The following is a 19,499-nucleotide window of genomic DNA, read 5'->3' as shown; positions in this document are numbered from 1 at the left end:
CAGTGGTTATCATTTTTGATTTTACAGCACTAACAATCACAGATAAAACTTCAATTTTCTACTGAACAGGAATACTTTATTATTGATAAAATGTTATGGGACTTCCCTGGTGGCACAGTGGTTAAGAATCCACCTGCCAATGCAGGGCACATGGGTTCAATCCCTGCTCCAGGAAGATCCCACATGCCGAGGAGCAACTAAGCCCATGCACCACAACTATTGAGCCGGTGTGCTGCAACTACTGAAGCCCACGCACCTGGAGCCTGTGCTCCACAACAAGAGAAGCCACCACAATGAGAAGCCCTCACACCACAATGAAGAGTAGCTCCCGCTCGCCGCAACTAGAGAAAGGCCTGTGTGGAGCAATGAAGACCCAATGCAGCCAATAAATAAATAAAAATTTGAAAAATAAAATAGAGACATATGAATTTATTTCAAAAAAATGTTATGTGATTACTTCACTAAGATTCTACATGATTTAGTTCATTTAGTTAACACTTTATAACAAAAGTTTATCTTCAAAATGCTGTACTCTTATCCTAGGATCCCAAATATTTCACGAAGTACTTCAATCACTTTTAAAAACCATCCCTGTTACTCCTTATAGGAGAAGCCTACATCTGTGGGTTAAATGTTGTCAGCAATAATAGTAGACAATATTTCCTAACTAATCTCTACTTTCAAATTTCTCTCAGGCACTCTCCTTTGATACTTTCCACACATTTTCTCTTTAACTAAAAATACAGGTAATTTAATCAACTTTAAAAAAAAAAAAAGAGCTGAGCATTTATTCCGTGTATACGACATGTTCATAGAGATAATCAGACCTTTTGAAGAATCACACACCAGTTCCCCTGATCGTAGTAGCTTTGCAGGATGCTGACATCACTCAGAGTCTGGCAGGCAGCTTCCAGTTCTCCCTCACAGAACACGTGGTAGTAACGATGAAACACAGGACATGCCTCATGGGATCCTAATGGACCAAATTGCTCAACAGGCTTGTCTTTACCAGGATTTTCCTTAAGGTGCCAGGGAACTAGTATGTCTTGAGACTGAAAAGAAGTCCTGTTAGTGTGAACAGGCAACTTGGAATTCACAACTTTTCTTGAATTACACCCTCCATTCTGAAAGTCACTAATGGAGGGGACAGAATGTGCTAAATTGTGACTGCCCACATCAGGCAATTGCTTCACAAGCGACTCTTGTACTGAGGTATCATTGCTGATTTCCCCTTTCTTTCCTTGGCTAATTCTGTTTTCTTTAAGATACTTGGACTTCTTCTTATTATATTCTTGTTCCACTGCCCAAACATAGATGAGTGCCTTCCCACCAGGTCTTAGGAGTCGAACAAGTTCTTGGAGAGCTGCCACTCTTCGCTCCTGGTTAAAATGAAAAACACAAACAAACAAAAAAAACCATACCGCCATTTATCAACGAGAAAGAGATACAGAGGAACATGAAAATATAACTGACTACAGGACTATTTCCAATTAAGATGGACAACACAGAAAATCAAATCTTACATAAAACAAAAAAAAAAGGAAAAAAAGGAGAATTTTGTTCTGCAACTGAGGGAAAAAAGGTGTTGGTAAATAGGGGGCAACATTTATTTTTTCTGATAATAATACAGAGGCATAGAGGGTTTCCTGTTTTGTTTTGAATTCAGTTAAGGTCATAAGGTACACTAAAACTGCCAGTAAATCCAGCACAGAGGGATCTATAATGTTATTGCTTAGATTGGGGGAAATGAGTAACACCCAGGAATAATAAAATGTTCTTCTATAAGAAATGTATGTATGTATGTATGTATGTATGTATGTATGCATCATACGTCTTTCCATCTGAAGCTAAAGGAAAAATGCAATACATTTAGAACAAAAAAGAAAAACAAGATTTGGTAGAGTCAATATTGCAAACATGCATTTCATAGTGAATTATTAATTTTGTGTACAATGGTATGAAGCAACAACACGAAAAGTATAATGCCTTTGTAAAGTGTTCATCTCTAACAAGCTTCTATTTATTGTGTTTTACTACAAAGTTCTTCTTATATTATTTGATGGTCCCCTCATATGCAGAGATTCTTTACCCTTCAGTATGGAAACTATCCTTATCTCCTTGTTCTCATCTTCCCCAAATGTCTCAGCCCTGCATTCTATCTATTCTTCCTTTTATATATTAGTGTTGTATTAGCTTTTCGCAAGGTTTAAACAAAAGAGTGCTCCCCTGGTGCATGAAAATAGCGTCATTTCCTCCACTTGATAGCAGATCATGGGGTGATGTCTGTTCTACCCAGCACAGAGCAAGTCCTCAGCCACAGCTTCTGAATAACTGGATTTATAAGCCGATGTTCTAAATGCCTGTGTATCCCACCATTATGAACACTAGAGCAGTAACTTAGAAAATAATACTACTCAGTGTATTTGGTTATGAAACTATAATTATGTATAAATATGTTATTTTGTATATGCCACCTTTCATTTTTAAATTTGAATAAAAATCCTCTCAGTTAAAAAAAAAAGAAAAATACAGAATATTAAATTAATTTACTTTAAAATTAGAACCATAGTGACTAATTAAAAGCATCAGCACACTACTACCAGCTAAATACCTGAGTTTTGGGGGGAAAAAAAAAGAATAGGAAAGGAAAATAGAATGGGAAGAACATGAGACTCAGACGTCAGGAATGAGAGTGAGAACTGAGAAAGCAAGATGGGGAACTGGAATAGAGAAGGTGTTCAGAGGCAGAGGGGAGAGAGAGAATACTCAGGAGGCCTAGAGCTGACGCACTCTTAAAATCTCTCATAACTGAATTCTGGGACTCTGGATTTGAGGAAGGCATTTAAAGATGAGTAAGACTAGGGTAGGAAAAAGGCAGAAACGTGCAGCAATAAAACAGTAGTCTCATCAGACCTCTGTCTAAGTAATCACAACTCCCATATAAGCTCATCTCCATTCCACAGGCTTTCTTTAAAAATTGGGGTAAACTGTATGACAAGAAAAGAGAATGCAAAGAAAGGAAAAGCTAAAATGGGGTCCAAATCAGTAAAATCCATGAACATTTCCTGCCACTTAGTTACAAGTTCTTGCAGCAAGAAAGACAATACTTACTGCTGTAGCAAAATGGTGAATAACAGCAATGGAGATGCAAGCATCACAAGACCCACTGCGGACTGGCACTGCCAAAGCATCACAGACAAAGGCCTGATACTGCCTCTCTCTGCAAATGTCCACAAGCTTGTGGCTATGATCACAGCCAATCTATAACAAATAAAGAAAGAATTTCATAACATCTTGTTTAAATGTCATAAAGTCATCAGATATATTCATTGTGAAAGGGCCTAAGATCATGATATTATCAGTTCTTACAGCCAGTACAAAGTCAGCTTATATAATTTACAGTGCAGCATTTATTACCTTAAGAGGTATCAAATAGAATTCAAATTAGTGAATGGAAACAAAATGACTAGAATAAAAACAACAGTGGTGGAAATGGGAGGTCCTAATTGGCATCTAATTGATCACCATTCAGAATCGTGATCTTTTTGTAATATCACATTTTATTTTTATTTAATTTAATTTTATTTTTTTCTATCTTATTTTATCTTATCTTATCTGCCACACTGCACAGCACATGGGCTCTTAGTTCCCTGACCAGGAATCAAACTCACGCCCCCTGCAGTATAAGCGCAGAGTATTAACCACTGGACCGCTGGGGAAGTCCAATATCACACATTTTAAAATGGAAATTATCACATAAACATAGACATTTAGTCTTTTGGGGGGAGGTACAAATAACAGGTTACAATAATAAGGTATCTCTTATTAGTATATGAACTATTCTGTAATGGCCCAGATATCAAGCAGATGGCTTATTTTTTTTCCTGCTTCTTTATACTTTTCAATATATATATTACTTGTACCATCATAAAATTAAATACCCCCAAATAAAGTTAAATAAGTTATTTCATTTTTTATAGCTTTTGAGTCTTGTTTTCCTAAACACCTGAATTTAAAATTTGTAAAACGCTACTATATTAAGCCTTTTAGTACAACCAAACCATCCCATAGGAAGGAGAAGAGCGAAGGCAGCTAGCAGCAACCTTTCATCTCCCCAGGCAGGTGAGGCCTACCATGCCTCATGCAGATGTCTGGTTCTATGGCAAGTGTTTGTGGGCGAGGACTACCTATCTTCTCTCTAGTTTTATTGTTTTTGTACATAGTTTTGCTGTTTAGTTCTTAAAATACCATATATATATATATAGAGAGAGAGAGAGAGAGAGAGAGAGACAAAGACAGAGACAGAGTACACAAAAGCACGTGCAGTGTGCACATATAAACTGAGAGAGGAATGGGAGGAGTTTAAGAAATGTTAAATCACTAATAATTATCTCCAGATATTTCTTCTTAACCCAATCTCTACAGTGGAGAAAAGATATGTATAAGCAGATTTCATTTAACAGAAGTAGCCACCTCAAGTTTACAACTACTCATTTGACTTTCTGATGTAGTAAGCACTGATCACTGCTGAGGGATCAGGGTTCCCTCAGTCCATCTGAGAATAAAGATATGAATCTTCATGTCAAAACAATTCGTACTGAGTTAAGTCACACTGCCATGCCAGTCATACTTAATATGAATTTGCTCAGTTTCTAATAAGTATTATATAGCTTCAGTATTCCAGCCCACAGCTGCATTAATATCTGAGGTATAATAAAAGGTACCAAGCTAGGTACTTCCTTGGTGGCGCAGTGGTTAAGAATCCGCCTGCCAATGCAGGGGACGTGGGTACAATCCCTGGTCCAGGAAGATCCCACATGCTGCAGAATAACTAAGCCCGGGCACCACAACTACTGAGCCTGCATTCTAGAGGCTGCAAGCCACAACTACGAGCCCACGTGCCACAACTACTGAAGCCCGTGCACCTAGAGCCCATGCTCCTCAGCAAGAGAAGCCACAGCAATGAGAAGCCTGCACACCACAGCGAAGAGTAGCCCCTGCTTGCCACAACTAGAGAAAGCCCATGTGCAGCAATGAAGACCCAACGCAGCCAATAAATAATAAGTAAATTAATTAATTAATTTTAAAAAAAGGTACCAAGCTATAACTAAAGTATAGCAATATCATTTTGATATAATTTTAAGATGGAAAAGTACTAAGGGTCTATTAATGAAAACAGTGGCACAATTCCCAATTAACTGCTCCCTTTCCCTGTGTAAGATATATAACTGGCTATTACTTTTATTTACTTTCTTCCATATCTTACACCAACAGTCACAATATCAAGATGACAGTACCACTCAAACAATATGCATATTATATTTTGGTGCTTGCCAGGTTTTATTACAATAAAATTTATCTCATGGAAGCAGAAGTTTCAAGTATGCCCAATTACGACAGATTGCTATATCTTGCTAAAAGTCAACAAGAAGAAATCAAACATGCCTATCCCCAGAGACAGAGCTCAATAGTCATTCAGAGGAGGAAAGTTATCATCTGAGAACCACAGATAAAACAGAACAAGGACAACAGCAACTGAACAAAAACTAGAGAAAATTTCCTTCTTCTTCCTGCCAGACCCTTTCAGTTACTTGTACAGAGTACTTCTTTTCACCAACAAGTGAAAGCAGGAGCAATTTTAGTCATAAAGTACCAGGCTCAGTACTTTCATCTTTCACTTATTTTGCCTGAGTCTTCCATATATTACAGTCAAATCATCAGTATTTTTTCCTCTTCCCTTTCTATTTTTAAATTCCCTTAAGTTTTTATGCCAAGAATAGTACCATATATTTGAAATTCTCCCTAATAATGCTGCATAATGTCAAAAACAGGACAAAAAATGGCTTATGTATAAATACTCACAGACAGTAAAGGACTCATGTAAAGCTACATATTTCTGTATGTGGGATGGAGATGAATGATAATAAAAATACTCATTGGTTGGGCTTAAAATGTATGCTTTATACTTCTATATAATTAAAAAAATCTTCAACATAGTATTAAATACACATTTCTGGAAGTACTGGTAAAAATGAAAAAGTATTCAACTTAGTAACCAAATTAAACAAAGTTTCACTTTTCTCCATCTAAAGTATCAAAAATATTTTAAAACCAAAGTATTCCACAGTGGTAGCACTGTGACACTACTTCCTCTCATAAAGTGGTGTTGACAGTACAAACTGGCTGGACCAATTTTATTTTATTTTATTTTTTTAACTCTTTATTTGTTTATTTTTTACAACAAACTGCATATATTTAGAGTGTACAATTTGGCAAAACATTTTTTAAGAAAGATAAAAATGTTCATAACTTTTGACCCAATGATTATTCTTCTAAAAATTTATCCTAAGAAAATAATCTAAAATATGGAAAAAGGTAAACAGGCTAAGGAAATTGCCTTTAATGAATACCCACCATATGTTAAAGCATATTCTTTGTATTAACGTACTTAACTCTTGAGAGCAGCGGAGACAAAATAGTGTAGTAGCAGGACCTGAGCTCACCATCTCTCATAAAAACACCGAACTCCTCTCAAGAAAATACCAAAACCACAACTAACTGCTGAACAACAATCAACAAAAAAGATATTCTACATTCAAAGACAAAGAAGAAGCCACAAGGAGGCAGTAGGAGGGGCACATCTGCAAGACGATCAAAACCCATTCCCGCCAGATAGGTGGCCCACAAACTGGAAAATATATCACAGAGGTGCCCCCACAGGAGTGAAAGTTCTAAACCCTGCATCAGGCTCCCCAGTCTAAGGGCCTGGCCTCAGGAGAAGGAGCCCCCATAGCATTTGGCTTTGAAGACCAGCAGGGTTTGACTGCAGGAATTCCACAGGATGGGGAGAAACAGAAACTACTTTTGGAGGGTGCACACTAGGTTTCATGTGCACTGAGACCCAGGGACTCAGTGACTCCATAGGAGCCTGGGCCAGACCTACCTGCTGGTCTTGGAGGGTATCCTGGAGAGGTGGAGGGACAGCTGTGGCTCATTGTGGGGATAAACACACTGGTGGCAGAGGTACCTGGTAGTACTCATTGGCATGAGATCTCCTGGAGGTGACCATTTTGACACCAAGACCTGGCCCCACCCAACAGTCTGTAGGCTCCAGGGGTGGGATGCCTCAGGCCAAACAACCAACAGGGAGGGTACACAGCCCCACCCATCAGCAGACAGGCTTCCAAAAGTCTTCCTGAGGCCACAGCTGCCTCTAAACACACCCACCAACACGCTCCACCAACCAGTGGGCAGGCCCCAGTCCTTCTGACCAGGAAGCCTGCACAACCCTCTAGACTACCCTCACCCACCTATAATCATGCAGCCTGCAGCCTACAAGCTACAGTCCTACACCCTGCAGAACAGAGACTCCAAACAAAGAAATTTAGACAAAATGAGATGGCAGAGAAAGATGTTCCACATGAAGGAACAAGATAAAGTCCCAGAAGAACAATTAAGTGAAGTGGAGATAGGCAATCTACCCAAAAATGAATTTGGAGTAATGATAGTAAAGATGATGCAAAATTTCACAGAAAGAATGGAGCCATGGACTGAAAAGATACAAAAAATATTCAACAAAGATATAAAGAATAAAGTTGAAGAATACGATAAATGAAATGAAAAATACACTAGAAGGACTCAATAGCAGAGTAACTAAGGCATAAGAATGGATAAGTGACTGGTAAGACAAAATGGTGGAAATCACTGCCATGGAATACAATAAAGAAAAAAGAATGAAAATAAATGAGGACAGTGTAAGAAGCCTCTGGGACAACATTAAATGCACCAACATTGGCATTATAAGGGTCCCAAAAGGAGAAGAGAGAAAGGACATGAGAAAATTATGGAAGAGATAACAGCTGAAAACTTCCCTAACATGGGAAAGCAAAAAGTCACCCAAGTTCAGGAAGCACAGAGAATCCCATACAGGATAAATCCAAGGAGGAACACGCTGAAACACATATTAAACTACTTGACAAAAACTAAAGAAAGAGAAAATATTAAAAGCAACAAAGGAAAAGCAAAAAAAAACTACATACAAGGAAATCCCCATAAGGTTACAGATTTTTCACAAACTCTACATGCCAGAAGGGAGTGGCACAATATATTTGAAGTGATGAAAGAGAAAAACCTACAACCAAGAATATTCTACCCAGCAAAGCCCTCATTCAGATTTGACAGAGAAATCAAAAGCTTTACAGACAAGCAAAAGCTAAGAGAATTCAGCACCACCAGACCAGCTTTACAACAAATGCTAAAGCAACATCTCTAGGCAGAAAAAGCCACAACTAAAAACAAGAAAATTAAAATGGGAAAGCTCACCAGTAAAGGCAAACATACAGTAAAAGTAGGAAATCACCCACACACAAATATGACATCAAAACCAGCAACTGTGAGAGTACAAATGTAGGATCTTAAAAATGCACTGGAAATTAAGAGACCACTAACTTAAAATAATTTTGTATATATACATATAGACTGCTATATCAAAACCTCATGGTTAGCAAAACCCATGGGATGCAGCAAAAGCAGTTCTCAGAGGGAAGTTTATGGCAATAAAATCCTACCTCAAGAAACAAGAAAAATCACAAATAAACAACCTAACTCCACATCTAAAGCAACTACTGAAAGAAGAACAAACAAAATCCAAAGTTAGTAGAAGGAAAGAAATCCTAAAGATCAGAGAAGAAATAAATAGAGATTAAAAAATTAGAAAAAAATCAATGAAACTAAAAGCTGGTTCTTTGAAAAGATAAATATGATAAATCTTTAGCCAGACTCATCAAGGAAAAAAGGCAGAGGACTCAAATCAATAAGATTAGAAATGAGAAAGAAGTTACAAGGGACACCACAGAAATACAAAGGATCATAAGAGAACTACTACAAGCCCCTATGTGCCAGTAAAATGGACAACCTGGAAGAAACAGACAAATTCTTAAAAAGGTACAATTTACCCAGACTAAACCAGGAATAAATAGAAAATATGAACAGGTCAATTATAAGCACTGAACTTGAAACTCTGATTTAAAAACTTGCAACAAACAAAAAGTCCAGGACCAGATGACTTCACAGACAAATCCTATCAAACACTTAGACAAAAGTTAACACCTATCCTTCTGTAGCTATGGCAAAAAATCTCGGAGGGAGGAACTCTCCCAAACCCATTCTATGAGGCCACCACTCTGATACCAAAACCAAAGATACTGCAAAAAAAGAAAATTACAGGCCAGTATCACTGATGAACATAAATGCAAAAATCCTCAACAAAGTACTAGCAAACAGAATCCAACAGCACATTAAAAGGATCATACACCATGATCAAGTGGGATTTATCTCAGGGATGCAAGGATTTTTCAATATCCGCAAATCAATCAGTGTGATCACATTAACAAACTGAAGAATAAAAACCATATGATCATCTCAATAGATGCAGAAAAAGCTTTTGACAAAATTCAACACCCATTTATGATAAAAACTCTCCAGAAAGTGGGCACAGAAGGAACATACTTCAACATAATAAAGGCCATATATGACAAACCCAAAGCTAACATCACACTCAACAGTGAAAAGCTGAAAGCATTTCCACTAAGATCAGGAACAAGACAAGGACATCCACTCACTGCTTTTATTCAACATAGTTTTGAAAGACCTAGCCACGCAATCAGAGAAGAAAAAGAAATAAAAGGAATCCAAACTGGAAAACAAGTAAAACTGTCACTGTTTGCAGATGACATGATACCATACATAGAAAATTTTAAAGATGCTACCAGAAAACTACTAGAGCTCATCAATGAATTCAGTAAAGTTGCAGAATACAAAGTTAATACACAGAAATCTGTTGCATTTCTACACACTAACAAAAGATCAGAAAGAGAAATTAAAGAAACAATCTCATTTACCACCACATCAAAAAGAATAAAACACCTAGGAATAAACGTACCTCATGAGGCAAAAGACCTATACTCCAATAACTATAAGATACTGATGAAAGAAATTGAAGATGACACAAACAGATGGAAAGATATATAAGTTCTTGGATTGGAAGAATCAATATTGTCAAAATGACTGTACTACCCAAAACAATTTACAGATATAATGCAATCCCTATCAAATTACCAATGGCATTTTTCACATAACTAGAACAAAAACATTTTTAATTTGTATGAAGATACAAAAGACCCTGAACAGCCAAAGCAATCTTGAGAAAGAAAAACAGAGCTGGAGGAATCAGGCTCCCTGACTTCAGACTATACTACAAAGCTACAGTAATGAAAACAGTTTGTTAATGGCACAAAGACAGACTTACAGATCCTTGGAACAGGATAGAGAGCCCAGAAATAAATGGTCAGTTAATCTATGACAAAAGAGGCAAGACTACACAATGAAGACAGCCTCTTCAATAAGTGGTGCTGGGAAAACTGGACAGCTACATGTAAAAGAATGAAATTAGAACATTCTGTAACATCATACACAAAAATAAACTCAAAATGGATTAAAGACCTAAATGTAACACTGGACACTATAAAACTCTTAATGGAAAACATAGGCAGAACACTCTTTGACATAAATCGCAGCAATATCTTTTTGGATCCACCTCAAAGTAATGATAAATACAAAAATAAACAAATGGGAACTAACTAAATTTAATACCTTTAGAACACAAAGGAAACCATACACAAAATGAAAAGACAACCCACAGAATGGGAGAAAATATTTACAAATGAAGCGACTGGCAAGGATTAATCTCCAAAATATACAAACAGCTCATGTAGCACAATATCAAAAAAACAAACAATCCAATCCAAAAATAGGCAAAAAATCTAAATAGACATCTTCATACAGATGGCCAAAGAGCACATGAAAAGACACTCAACATCACTAATAATCAGAGATATGCAAATCAAAACTACAGTGAGGCATCACCTCACACCAGTCAGAATGGCTGTCAAAAAATCTACAAATAATAAAGGCTAGAGAGGGTGTGGAGAAAAGGGAACCCTCCTACACTACTGGTGGGAACACTATGGAAGTTCCTTAAAAAACTAAAAATAGAGCCACTTTGGAGAACAGTATGGAAGTTCCTTAAAAAACTAAAAATAGAGCCACTAGATCCAGCAATCCCACTCCTGGGCATATATTGGAGAAAACCATAATTCAAAAAGATACAAGCACCTCAATGTTCACTGCATCAGTATTTACAATAGCCAAGACATGGAAGCAACCTAAATGTCCTTCGATGGATGAATGGTACATATATACAATGAAATATTACTCAACCATTAAAAAGAATGAAATAATGCCATTTGTAGTAACAAGGATGAATCTAGAGATTATCACACTAAGTGAAGTGAGAGAAAAATATATGATAACACTTATATGTGAAATCTAAAACAATGATACAAATGAACTTATTTACAAAACAGTAACAGATTCACAGATTTAGAAAACAAACTTACAGTTTCCAAAGGGGAAATGGGGGGGGGGGTATAAATTAGGAGGTTGGGATTAACAGATACACACTATTATACATAAAACAGACAACCAACAAAGACCTACTACATAGCACAGGCAACTCTACTCAATACTCGGTAATAACCTATATGGGAAAAGAATCTAATAAAGAATAGATATATATAGAGAGATATATATATGTATAATTGAATCACTCTGTTGTACACGTGAAACTAAGACAATATTATAAATCAACTATACTTCAATATAAAATGAAAAATTTTTTAAAAACATATAAAAGTGTACTTAATTCTTAGAACACACTTTGAGTTAGATATTATTATCACCATATTACTGATGAGGAAACTCTGTCTTACAGAACATAAGTAATTTGCTCTAAGTTGAATAATTTGAACAGTAGTTAAGTGGTGGGCAGAGATTTAAATCCAGGTCTTTTACACTCCAAAAATTCATGTTCTTGCTTCTTGTCACATTGTATTTAATATACATGTTCAGGACTTCCCTGGTGGCCCTGTGGTTAAGAATCCACTTGCCAATGCAGGGGACATGGTTTCAAGCCCTGGTCTGGGAAGATTCCATGTGCCATGGAGCAACTACGCCCAGGCACCACAACTACTGAGCCTGTGCTCTACAGCCCGCGAGTCACAACTACTGAGAGAGTGGCCACAAGTACTGAAACCCGCGTGCCTAGAGCCCATGCTCCACAGCAAGAGAAGCCACCGCAATGAGAAGCCCACACACCACAAGGAAGAGTAGCCCCCTCTCGTCGCAACTAGAGAAAGCCTGGGCACAGCGATGAAGACCCAATGCAGCCAAAAAATAATAATAATAATAATAAAATATTAATAAATTTAAAAAATATATATACATGTTCACTACAGTGTTATTTTTAATAGCTCCAAACCAAACACAACCAAATATCAAATAACATCCACGTCTTAGAATATCATAAAGTCCAGAAAATATATAAGACTACACATCAAGATGGAACTATTAAGTAATATATATGAGTTATCAAATTGTATGCATATTCACAAGTACATAAACAGTTTATAGAAAAAACACTGGAAGGATATCCTCACATTAAACTGGTTTATTAGGGTATTAGGATTATAAGAGAATAGCTTTCACTTTATCCATTTTCTGAGCTGTGTCCATATTATTTTTATGTCTTAAAACTACACAACATTTTTAAAACTATTAAGAAAATATGCAATTATAGGAAAATGAGAGTGGCAATATATAGTTTAAGGGCAGAGAAATAAGCAAAGACAGTAAAGTACAGTGAAAAGATCATATTAAATTCTTGATTTGAATTCTGGCTTCAGCAATAATTAGCTGAACAGATTAGGAAAGCTACTTAATATCTCAGAGCCTCTGTTTCCTCATTATAAAAACACCTACTTCTCAGGGTTAGCATGAGAATCAAATGAAATAACTCATGTTAAATATTTCAATAACCATAAAGTGCTGGGCAAATGTTAGTTATTACTATATGGAACAAAGGATGGACAAAATTCTTGTCCTGAATTCTGGACGTAGGGAGAAGTCCATGTAACCTACTCTGAGTTACAGTCCACCCATTCTGAGGTTGTCACATTTCCTTCAAGGTTGCAGAACACATCATATATATACATATTCTGGTGTTCTTCAATTTCATGTAAGAAATGGAAGGTGAATTCACAGATTTGCTCCTCACTATTTTATAAACCATTAATAAACTTCTATTATGTGTCAAGTAAATGGAAAACAAAACAGACATCCCTGCCGTGTCTGAGCTTACAGCCTGGTGCTCTATCACCACAGCTAGCCTTTAAGGTAACTCTCTTAGCAGAGTGCCATAGAGTATGAACTCTCCAGCTGGAGACGAGGTTCTAATACTTGTCCTGATACCTTGTAAGCTTGGGCATGTCATAACCTGACCAAATGTCAGTTTTCCCACTTTCCCATTACAGCATTTAGCACATAACAGTTACTTGACATCATTAGTTTCCTTTCTGTTCCATCCTTTACTGGGTAGTCAACAGTTAAAACACAAAGCAAAACAAACACAGAAATGTATAAAAGTGACCTATATAACCGTATCTCTAATTCTTACCATTATAAATAGACTCCTGGCATGGTCACCATCATCATCATCATCAACATTATCATTATATTAAATTTGTAATCCCAACTATTTATAACAATCAAGAAAATTCATACCACATATTAAGTAACTGTTTATCTAAAAAACACATTTGGACTGAGGGTACTCTAAGACCAATGCACATCACAATGAATAAGCTAGACCAAGCCTGAGTATGCATATTTCATCTATTATTGGTACAATTATAAAAGCAATAAGTTTCTTGAAGGTATAAAATCTTTCTTATAAAATTTAACTCTGAAAATAAAGCCAACAGCTAATGCAGATGCTAGGAATGAGAATTCTAAAGAAGAAATGTTTCTTAACTAGAATATAGAAATTTTGAGTTAAAGAGCAGAACAAGCTCATGCATAACTCAGATGAGATAAGAACAGATTCTCCATATATACTTCTAAGAGAGATGAACAGTTGTTCACAAAACTATTTCCATGACAGCCCAAGCTAGTATTTTAAAAATATACTTTGTTAGGGAAATTATATAAAATAGACTAATAATTTTTTAGATTCTGAGACTATCCTAGGTATACATTTGAATACCTAAAATGAATGTCTTAGGTCACATCCTCTCACAAATGTCAAGAAATGCACATACTTTCATGCTCAAAGATGGCTGTCCAAAATACACTCAAATATCATTGCCCCATCCAGGCTGGAGCCTCAGCAGCTTAAAAAAGTAGGTTTCTCTTTGATCACAAATAATTCCATTTCTTGTATAATGAAAACCATAACTCCAAGCCAGACAAGCAGTTTTCATTCATTCATTGAACACCTACTGAGTGTTCCCTAGAAGTCAGACAATGGCAGTAGGCTCCAGGAAGAGCAGACAGGAAAGAATACATGCAGACTGCCACTGATAAAATGAATGTAGATGACGGAGAGTGAGTGTACTTATGATTTTCTAATTCTTGTGAACATACTCCTTGAATCAGCTTCAGGTTTTTGGTTCAGTTTATCAAGAAATCATTTTTCTTAACTGTTAACAGGATAACGTTATCATATGACTAAGTCAGTGTAGTTGACTTCAACCTAGTTTCACTGTCACAAATTATACCTGACTAGACAAAGCCATAGGTTACCATCAAGAAAGTATAAGAGCAGAGCTTACTGAGAAACATTTTTGGATAGTACCTTAAGATTAATACATCAGAAGATACACTTTGTTTTAAACTGTGGTTAGAGTTGTGACAAATCTAAAACCTATTTCCTCTTCAACATGAACAAACAATTCACTAGAACTTATTCTTTATAAACTAAAATTTAATTGTAAACATGACAATATATGAATACTTATGTCTTATCTTGATGAAAAGCGATTCTTTTATCTGCCTCTTAATACACAAAGTCTACCTTTCCTCAGTTGCAGTAGTACCTTTCTTTCTTCTTATAGGTGTACAATATCTAGGATGAGGTAAAAATAAAGATTACAAGCAATCTGACACACTACAACAGCCCATGCATGTAGACTGCTCTCATTCTCCTTACATACTCCCCTTACTCTAGTCCTCCACCCCTAAACTTGAGAAAGGGAAGCTCCAGTCCTCACAGAGCAGTGTTGACATGATATTTACAATAGTGCACTAATGCAAGGAGAACTTGCTACTTCCTAGCATAGCAGAAAAAAAAGTGATCAACTAGAAAAGGAAATTATAACAAGTGAAAACAGAAATTTTGGCATCAAAGAAAAGTGGGTTCAAGTCCTAGGTCTAGCGCTATAACCCTGGTCAAATTTTTAACTTACTTGAGGCTTAATTCTCTCAACAGTAAGACAACAATAAATACTAACCTTTTTTTTTTTTCTACTATGAGTACAAGAGAGCTAGATTTGGAGTCATAAGGCATGGGTTCAAGTTCCAGTTATATCCTCTAATAATATAATACCAAAGAAGTAATATAACCTCTGTGAGCCTCAGTTTCTTCATTTATAAAAGATGGCTGAAAATATCTGCTTTATACTTCTCATACTTATGAGGAGCTAGGCAAAGAAAATGGTTTCTATAAAAATCCTTTATAACCTGTGAAGAGTTTCATAAACATAAGGTAGTTTTACTGATAAAATAATCTTAGAAAGCAAAATCTGAATGAACCAAAAAAAAAAAAAAAAAACCCTACAAATAATGGTATGCCCATAAATTTCTAGGGGACTAAAAAAGAATGGGAGTGTTCATTCATTTTCAACCTGTTGGTTACAAATCTTCTGCAATGACCTAAAAACACAGCATTATATCATGAGGAAGGTGGTGATAACCCTTTACAAATAAAGCAACAAGAAAGCCAGAAGCAACAACTACTTGCCATATATAACTCCTTATTGATGCCAAGATACTTTCCATTTCCACATCCAATATCAGCAACTAATGAACCACTTGGCAAAGCTTTCAAAAACTCCACGATGTGTGGCCAAGGTCTATGTCTCGTGCTGCTGAAGTGCCTAGCAATTTCCTCATAAACTTGATGAACATATTCTTGCTCCAGTTGTGAGGCCTCTTTATCACTCTCTGGAAATGATGTGGGAGTCTCCTTCATCTGGCTATCACAGACCAAAGGGTACCCTAATGAAAAAAAGAAAGCAATATAAACTATTTATTTATTTACTTATTGTCGCACTGCCCAGCATGTGGGATTTTAGTTCCCTGACCAGGGATCGAACCTACGTCCCCTGCACTGGAAGCACCGAGTCTTAACCACTGGACCTCCAGGGAAGTCCCTAAACTGTTATTTTTATCCAAATGATTCATAAGGTATGATTGTTTTCTCAAAAGAAAAAGCAAATCAATCCACATTTGATGACTAGGATCAAGCAGGCTCTGATTTATCAGTTAAAAAAAGTAGTTCTTACCTAGCAAGTCCAATTATATATGTGAGGGGTCTAATATAAGAAAGGGTAAATTAATTTGCAACAAAACAGGACTACAATTCTGCACGCCTTATAATGAAGATGCCAATTTCACCTTGGAATTAAGGGTCCTCTTATTCAGGAAAGCATCTTGATGGGCCTGGTATAACCAGAAGAAATTTAGCAATTAACAGGATTTAGGGTTTTTGTCTTTGGTTGGAGTTCTGGGGATCCTAGGACTCTCAGAAGAAGAACCAGACCTAAAAGCAAAGTATGATTTGGTAATAATCACAAGATTTAATGAACACTATTTGAAGCAGTTTACATATATTGTCTCAGTTCTCACAGTAACACTATGAGATAGGTACTATTGCATTCATTTTACAGATGAGGAAACTGACACACAGAATATTAAATAATGATCCTAAAGTCACAAAGATGGTAAGTCATAGAGTCAAGATTTGAACCCAGGCAGCGGAGACTCCAGAACCCACATTCTCATTGTGTTGCCTCCTTCAACAGAATGAGCAAATCCTAAGGAGAACACCATCAAGCAGAGATGACAGAGAAAATTTAGGATACAATGTTTCAAATTAATTTTGAAGATGGTCCCTTTTCTCTGCAATAACATCTAATATTCATTTCAAATCCTTGACTAATCTTGGCTATGCTACAATTTCCCTTTGTCTTCAGCCACTCTATGACACACAACATGTTTTTATGGGTAGTATACTAGAGACTAAAGGAAGTAGTGTTCCCAGAGAAACCACAGACAAGACAGGCAATAATTAGAAATAATGTGGCAGCAAAGAACTGGGCTGTAGCACTGATGGCTTCAGGAATTTTCCCTAAATATGACTAGGAGATGCCAAACCCTGAATGCGGGTGCAACTACCTAGTTCCTACTAATGTGTAAAGTGAAGCTCTAACACTTTATGTGGATATTTAAGAAAAGGGTAGCCCCAGAAAGCTTGAGAGCTCTAAAACATACATGTGGAAACAGATGGGTTACATCATGTATGGTTACATCAGAATTACAATTACACTACAATATACATTACAATTACCTTAAACTGGTCTTGGTAAAAATTTCATTCTGTTGGAAATTATGAACATCTAAGTTATATAAAAGGAGGACCACTTAAATCCACAAATTTTGACCAAAAGTATCCAAAAGACAGCCTTAAACTTTTAAAAAATCTGTAAACTAAATATACAATCAGATCTTCTTATAGCATCCCTTACATTAAACTAATGCCCATAGCAAAAAAAAATATTTGCATAAGAAAAGTAACTTGTCTTTCCTACTAGATTTCAAGTTCCTTGAGCATAAGAGCCACTGGCAGTGTATACATTCATCAAATACTATATAAACATTTTTAATCGATAAAAAAAATTTTGATGTTTAAGTCCTAATGACACTTTTTATCAAAAGAAACAAAAACCTGTTAAAACCCATTTTAAGCTTCACTAACATGAAGATATGAAATATAAAGATTCCTAGTTTCCTAACAGAATAATATCTTATACATATAAAAAGGATTTTTAATTTCAAATGTTTATAAGATGACTAAATCCAAAAGCTCCTCCCAAGAAACCACCCATAACTGAAACCACCAGGATGTAAAAAGATGTTAACATCACTGTTATTATAAAGTATTACTTATAAAACGAAAAGGGTTTTTTTTTATTAAGCCAAAAAAATACAGGTCATGATGCACTTATATAGACAATTCAAAACAGTAATCTCTTGACAAGTTTTTGAGCACTCCTTTCCAAACTGACTAAAACAAACCACTGTTTATCCCCCTAAAGTTATCTACTTATTATAGAACAATCTGTCATCTCCAACTCCCTGTTAATGAGAAGTAATTTAGAAACGTCACAAGCTATTTCCAAAAAAACTTCTTTTTGTACAAGTGATATTTTAATGCCCCCCAAACTGTAGTACTCTTAACTCTGACTATGATAAATGAAATATTTATTTAGAATCCAAATATGCTCAAATACTATGTTTGAGGAAAATAAAGATGAGTAAGATGCAGTCCCTGCCCTCATGGAGTATAAACTCTAGTGGGGGTGGTTAAGAAAAGTATATGTAAGTACAATACAAGGCAGAATATGGCAAAGGCCATTAGAGGAGTTAAGACAAAACTCTTCTTGGTTCTGATGGGACTTTAAAAGATTTTCATAGTAGATTTACTCCATTTTACAGTAGAAGCTTTTATATACTTACCACAATTACAAGGTGTTTGCCTCACTTTCCTAAATGTGAATGACGTCCGTATTCCCCTCTTGCTTAAAGTTAAGTCTTCAACATCTCCAGTGATAATTCCACTTCTGTGACTCCTGGATGCTTGAACAGTATCAAATTTTCTGGGTGTGATTCTAAAAACAACAGTCAAATTACTTTATTTAACACTGTATTCGTAAAAATATTTCAGGTCCTTTAAAAATATTAAGGGAATAGAGTAAACCGAGAAGAATTTATTGCAAATATCTATTATTGGGTTCCCTGAATTACTAAGCATTGTAGAAAAAAAACAAAGAAATAGAAGTCTCTCTTAGGAAATTATCTCCAGGGTAATCATTAAAAGAACTGACAGTTAATAAATTATTCAAGAGGGAAAAAAATAGAATAATAAATGTTTAATACCAATGCCTACGAGGAAAAAAACAAGAAACAAATGGGACAAAGAGGAAACAGATAGTAAACTTAAATCCAATTATCAGTAATTATGTTAAATGTAAAAGGACTTTAAATCCAATTAAAGAACAAAGAATTTCAGATTGGATTTTTTTAAAAATCCAACTATATGCTGATTACTAGAGACACACCTTATAAATTAAAAAAAAAATGATACAACATACAAAAAACAAATATTTTGCATATCCCTAGCAAAACCAAAAGGAAAGTGGTATAGCTATGCTAATCAGACAAAGTAGACTTTAAGGCAATAAGTATTAACAGAGATTAAAACAGACATTGCATAATGCTAACAGGTTCAATCCAACAGAAAGATATCATATAAAAACCTTATATAT

The 19,499-nt window shown here is 35.8% G+C and overlaps 1 protein-coding gene across 5 annotated transcripts in view; it reads right to left on the bottom strand.

Moving 5' to 3' along the window:
* Window positions 1-217: 217 nt before the first annotated feature.
* ALKBH8 (alkB homolog 8, tRNA methyltransferase) overlaps window positions 218-19,499 on the bottom strand; it is a 68,533-nt gene continuing 49,251 nt past the window's right edge. For 3 of the 5 annotated variants that reach the window (XM_057695235.1, XM_057695236.1, XM_057695237.1), the window contains exons 9-12: window positions 18,691-18,842; window positions 15,914-16,170; window positions 3,112-3,261; window positions 218-1,379 (exon numbers count right to left, since the gene is read on the bottom strand). In XM_057695235.1, coding sequence (XP_057551218.1) covers window positions 822-1,379; window positions 3,112-3,261; window positions 15,914-16,170; window positions 18,691-18,842 — 1,117 coding nt within the window. In that variant the 3' untranslated portion in view covers window positions 218-821. Of the gene's footprint in view, window positions 1,380-3,111; window positions 3,262-14,990; window positions 15,020-15,913; window positions 16,171-18,690; window positions 18,843-19,499 lie in introns of those variants that run through there. The other 2 variants (XM_057695238.1, XR_009047461.1) reach the window with 2 other exon arrangements.

This window comes from Hippopotamus amphibius, chromosome 9 (assembly GCF_030028045.1).
Source record: "Hippopotamus amphibius kiboko isolate mHipAmp2 chromosome 9, mHipAmp2.hap2, whole genome shotgun sequence".
NCBI classification, from domain to species: domain Eukaryota; kingdom Metazoa; phylum Chordata; class Mammalia; order Artiodactyla; family Hippopotamidae; genus Hippopotamus; species Hippopotamus amphibius.
Note: the sequence above shows the minus strand (reverse complement) of the source record. Positions and strands in the feature narration are given on the sequence as shown.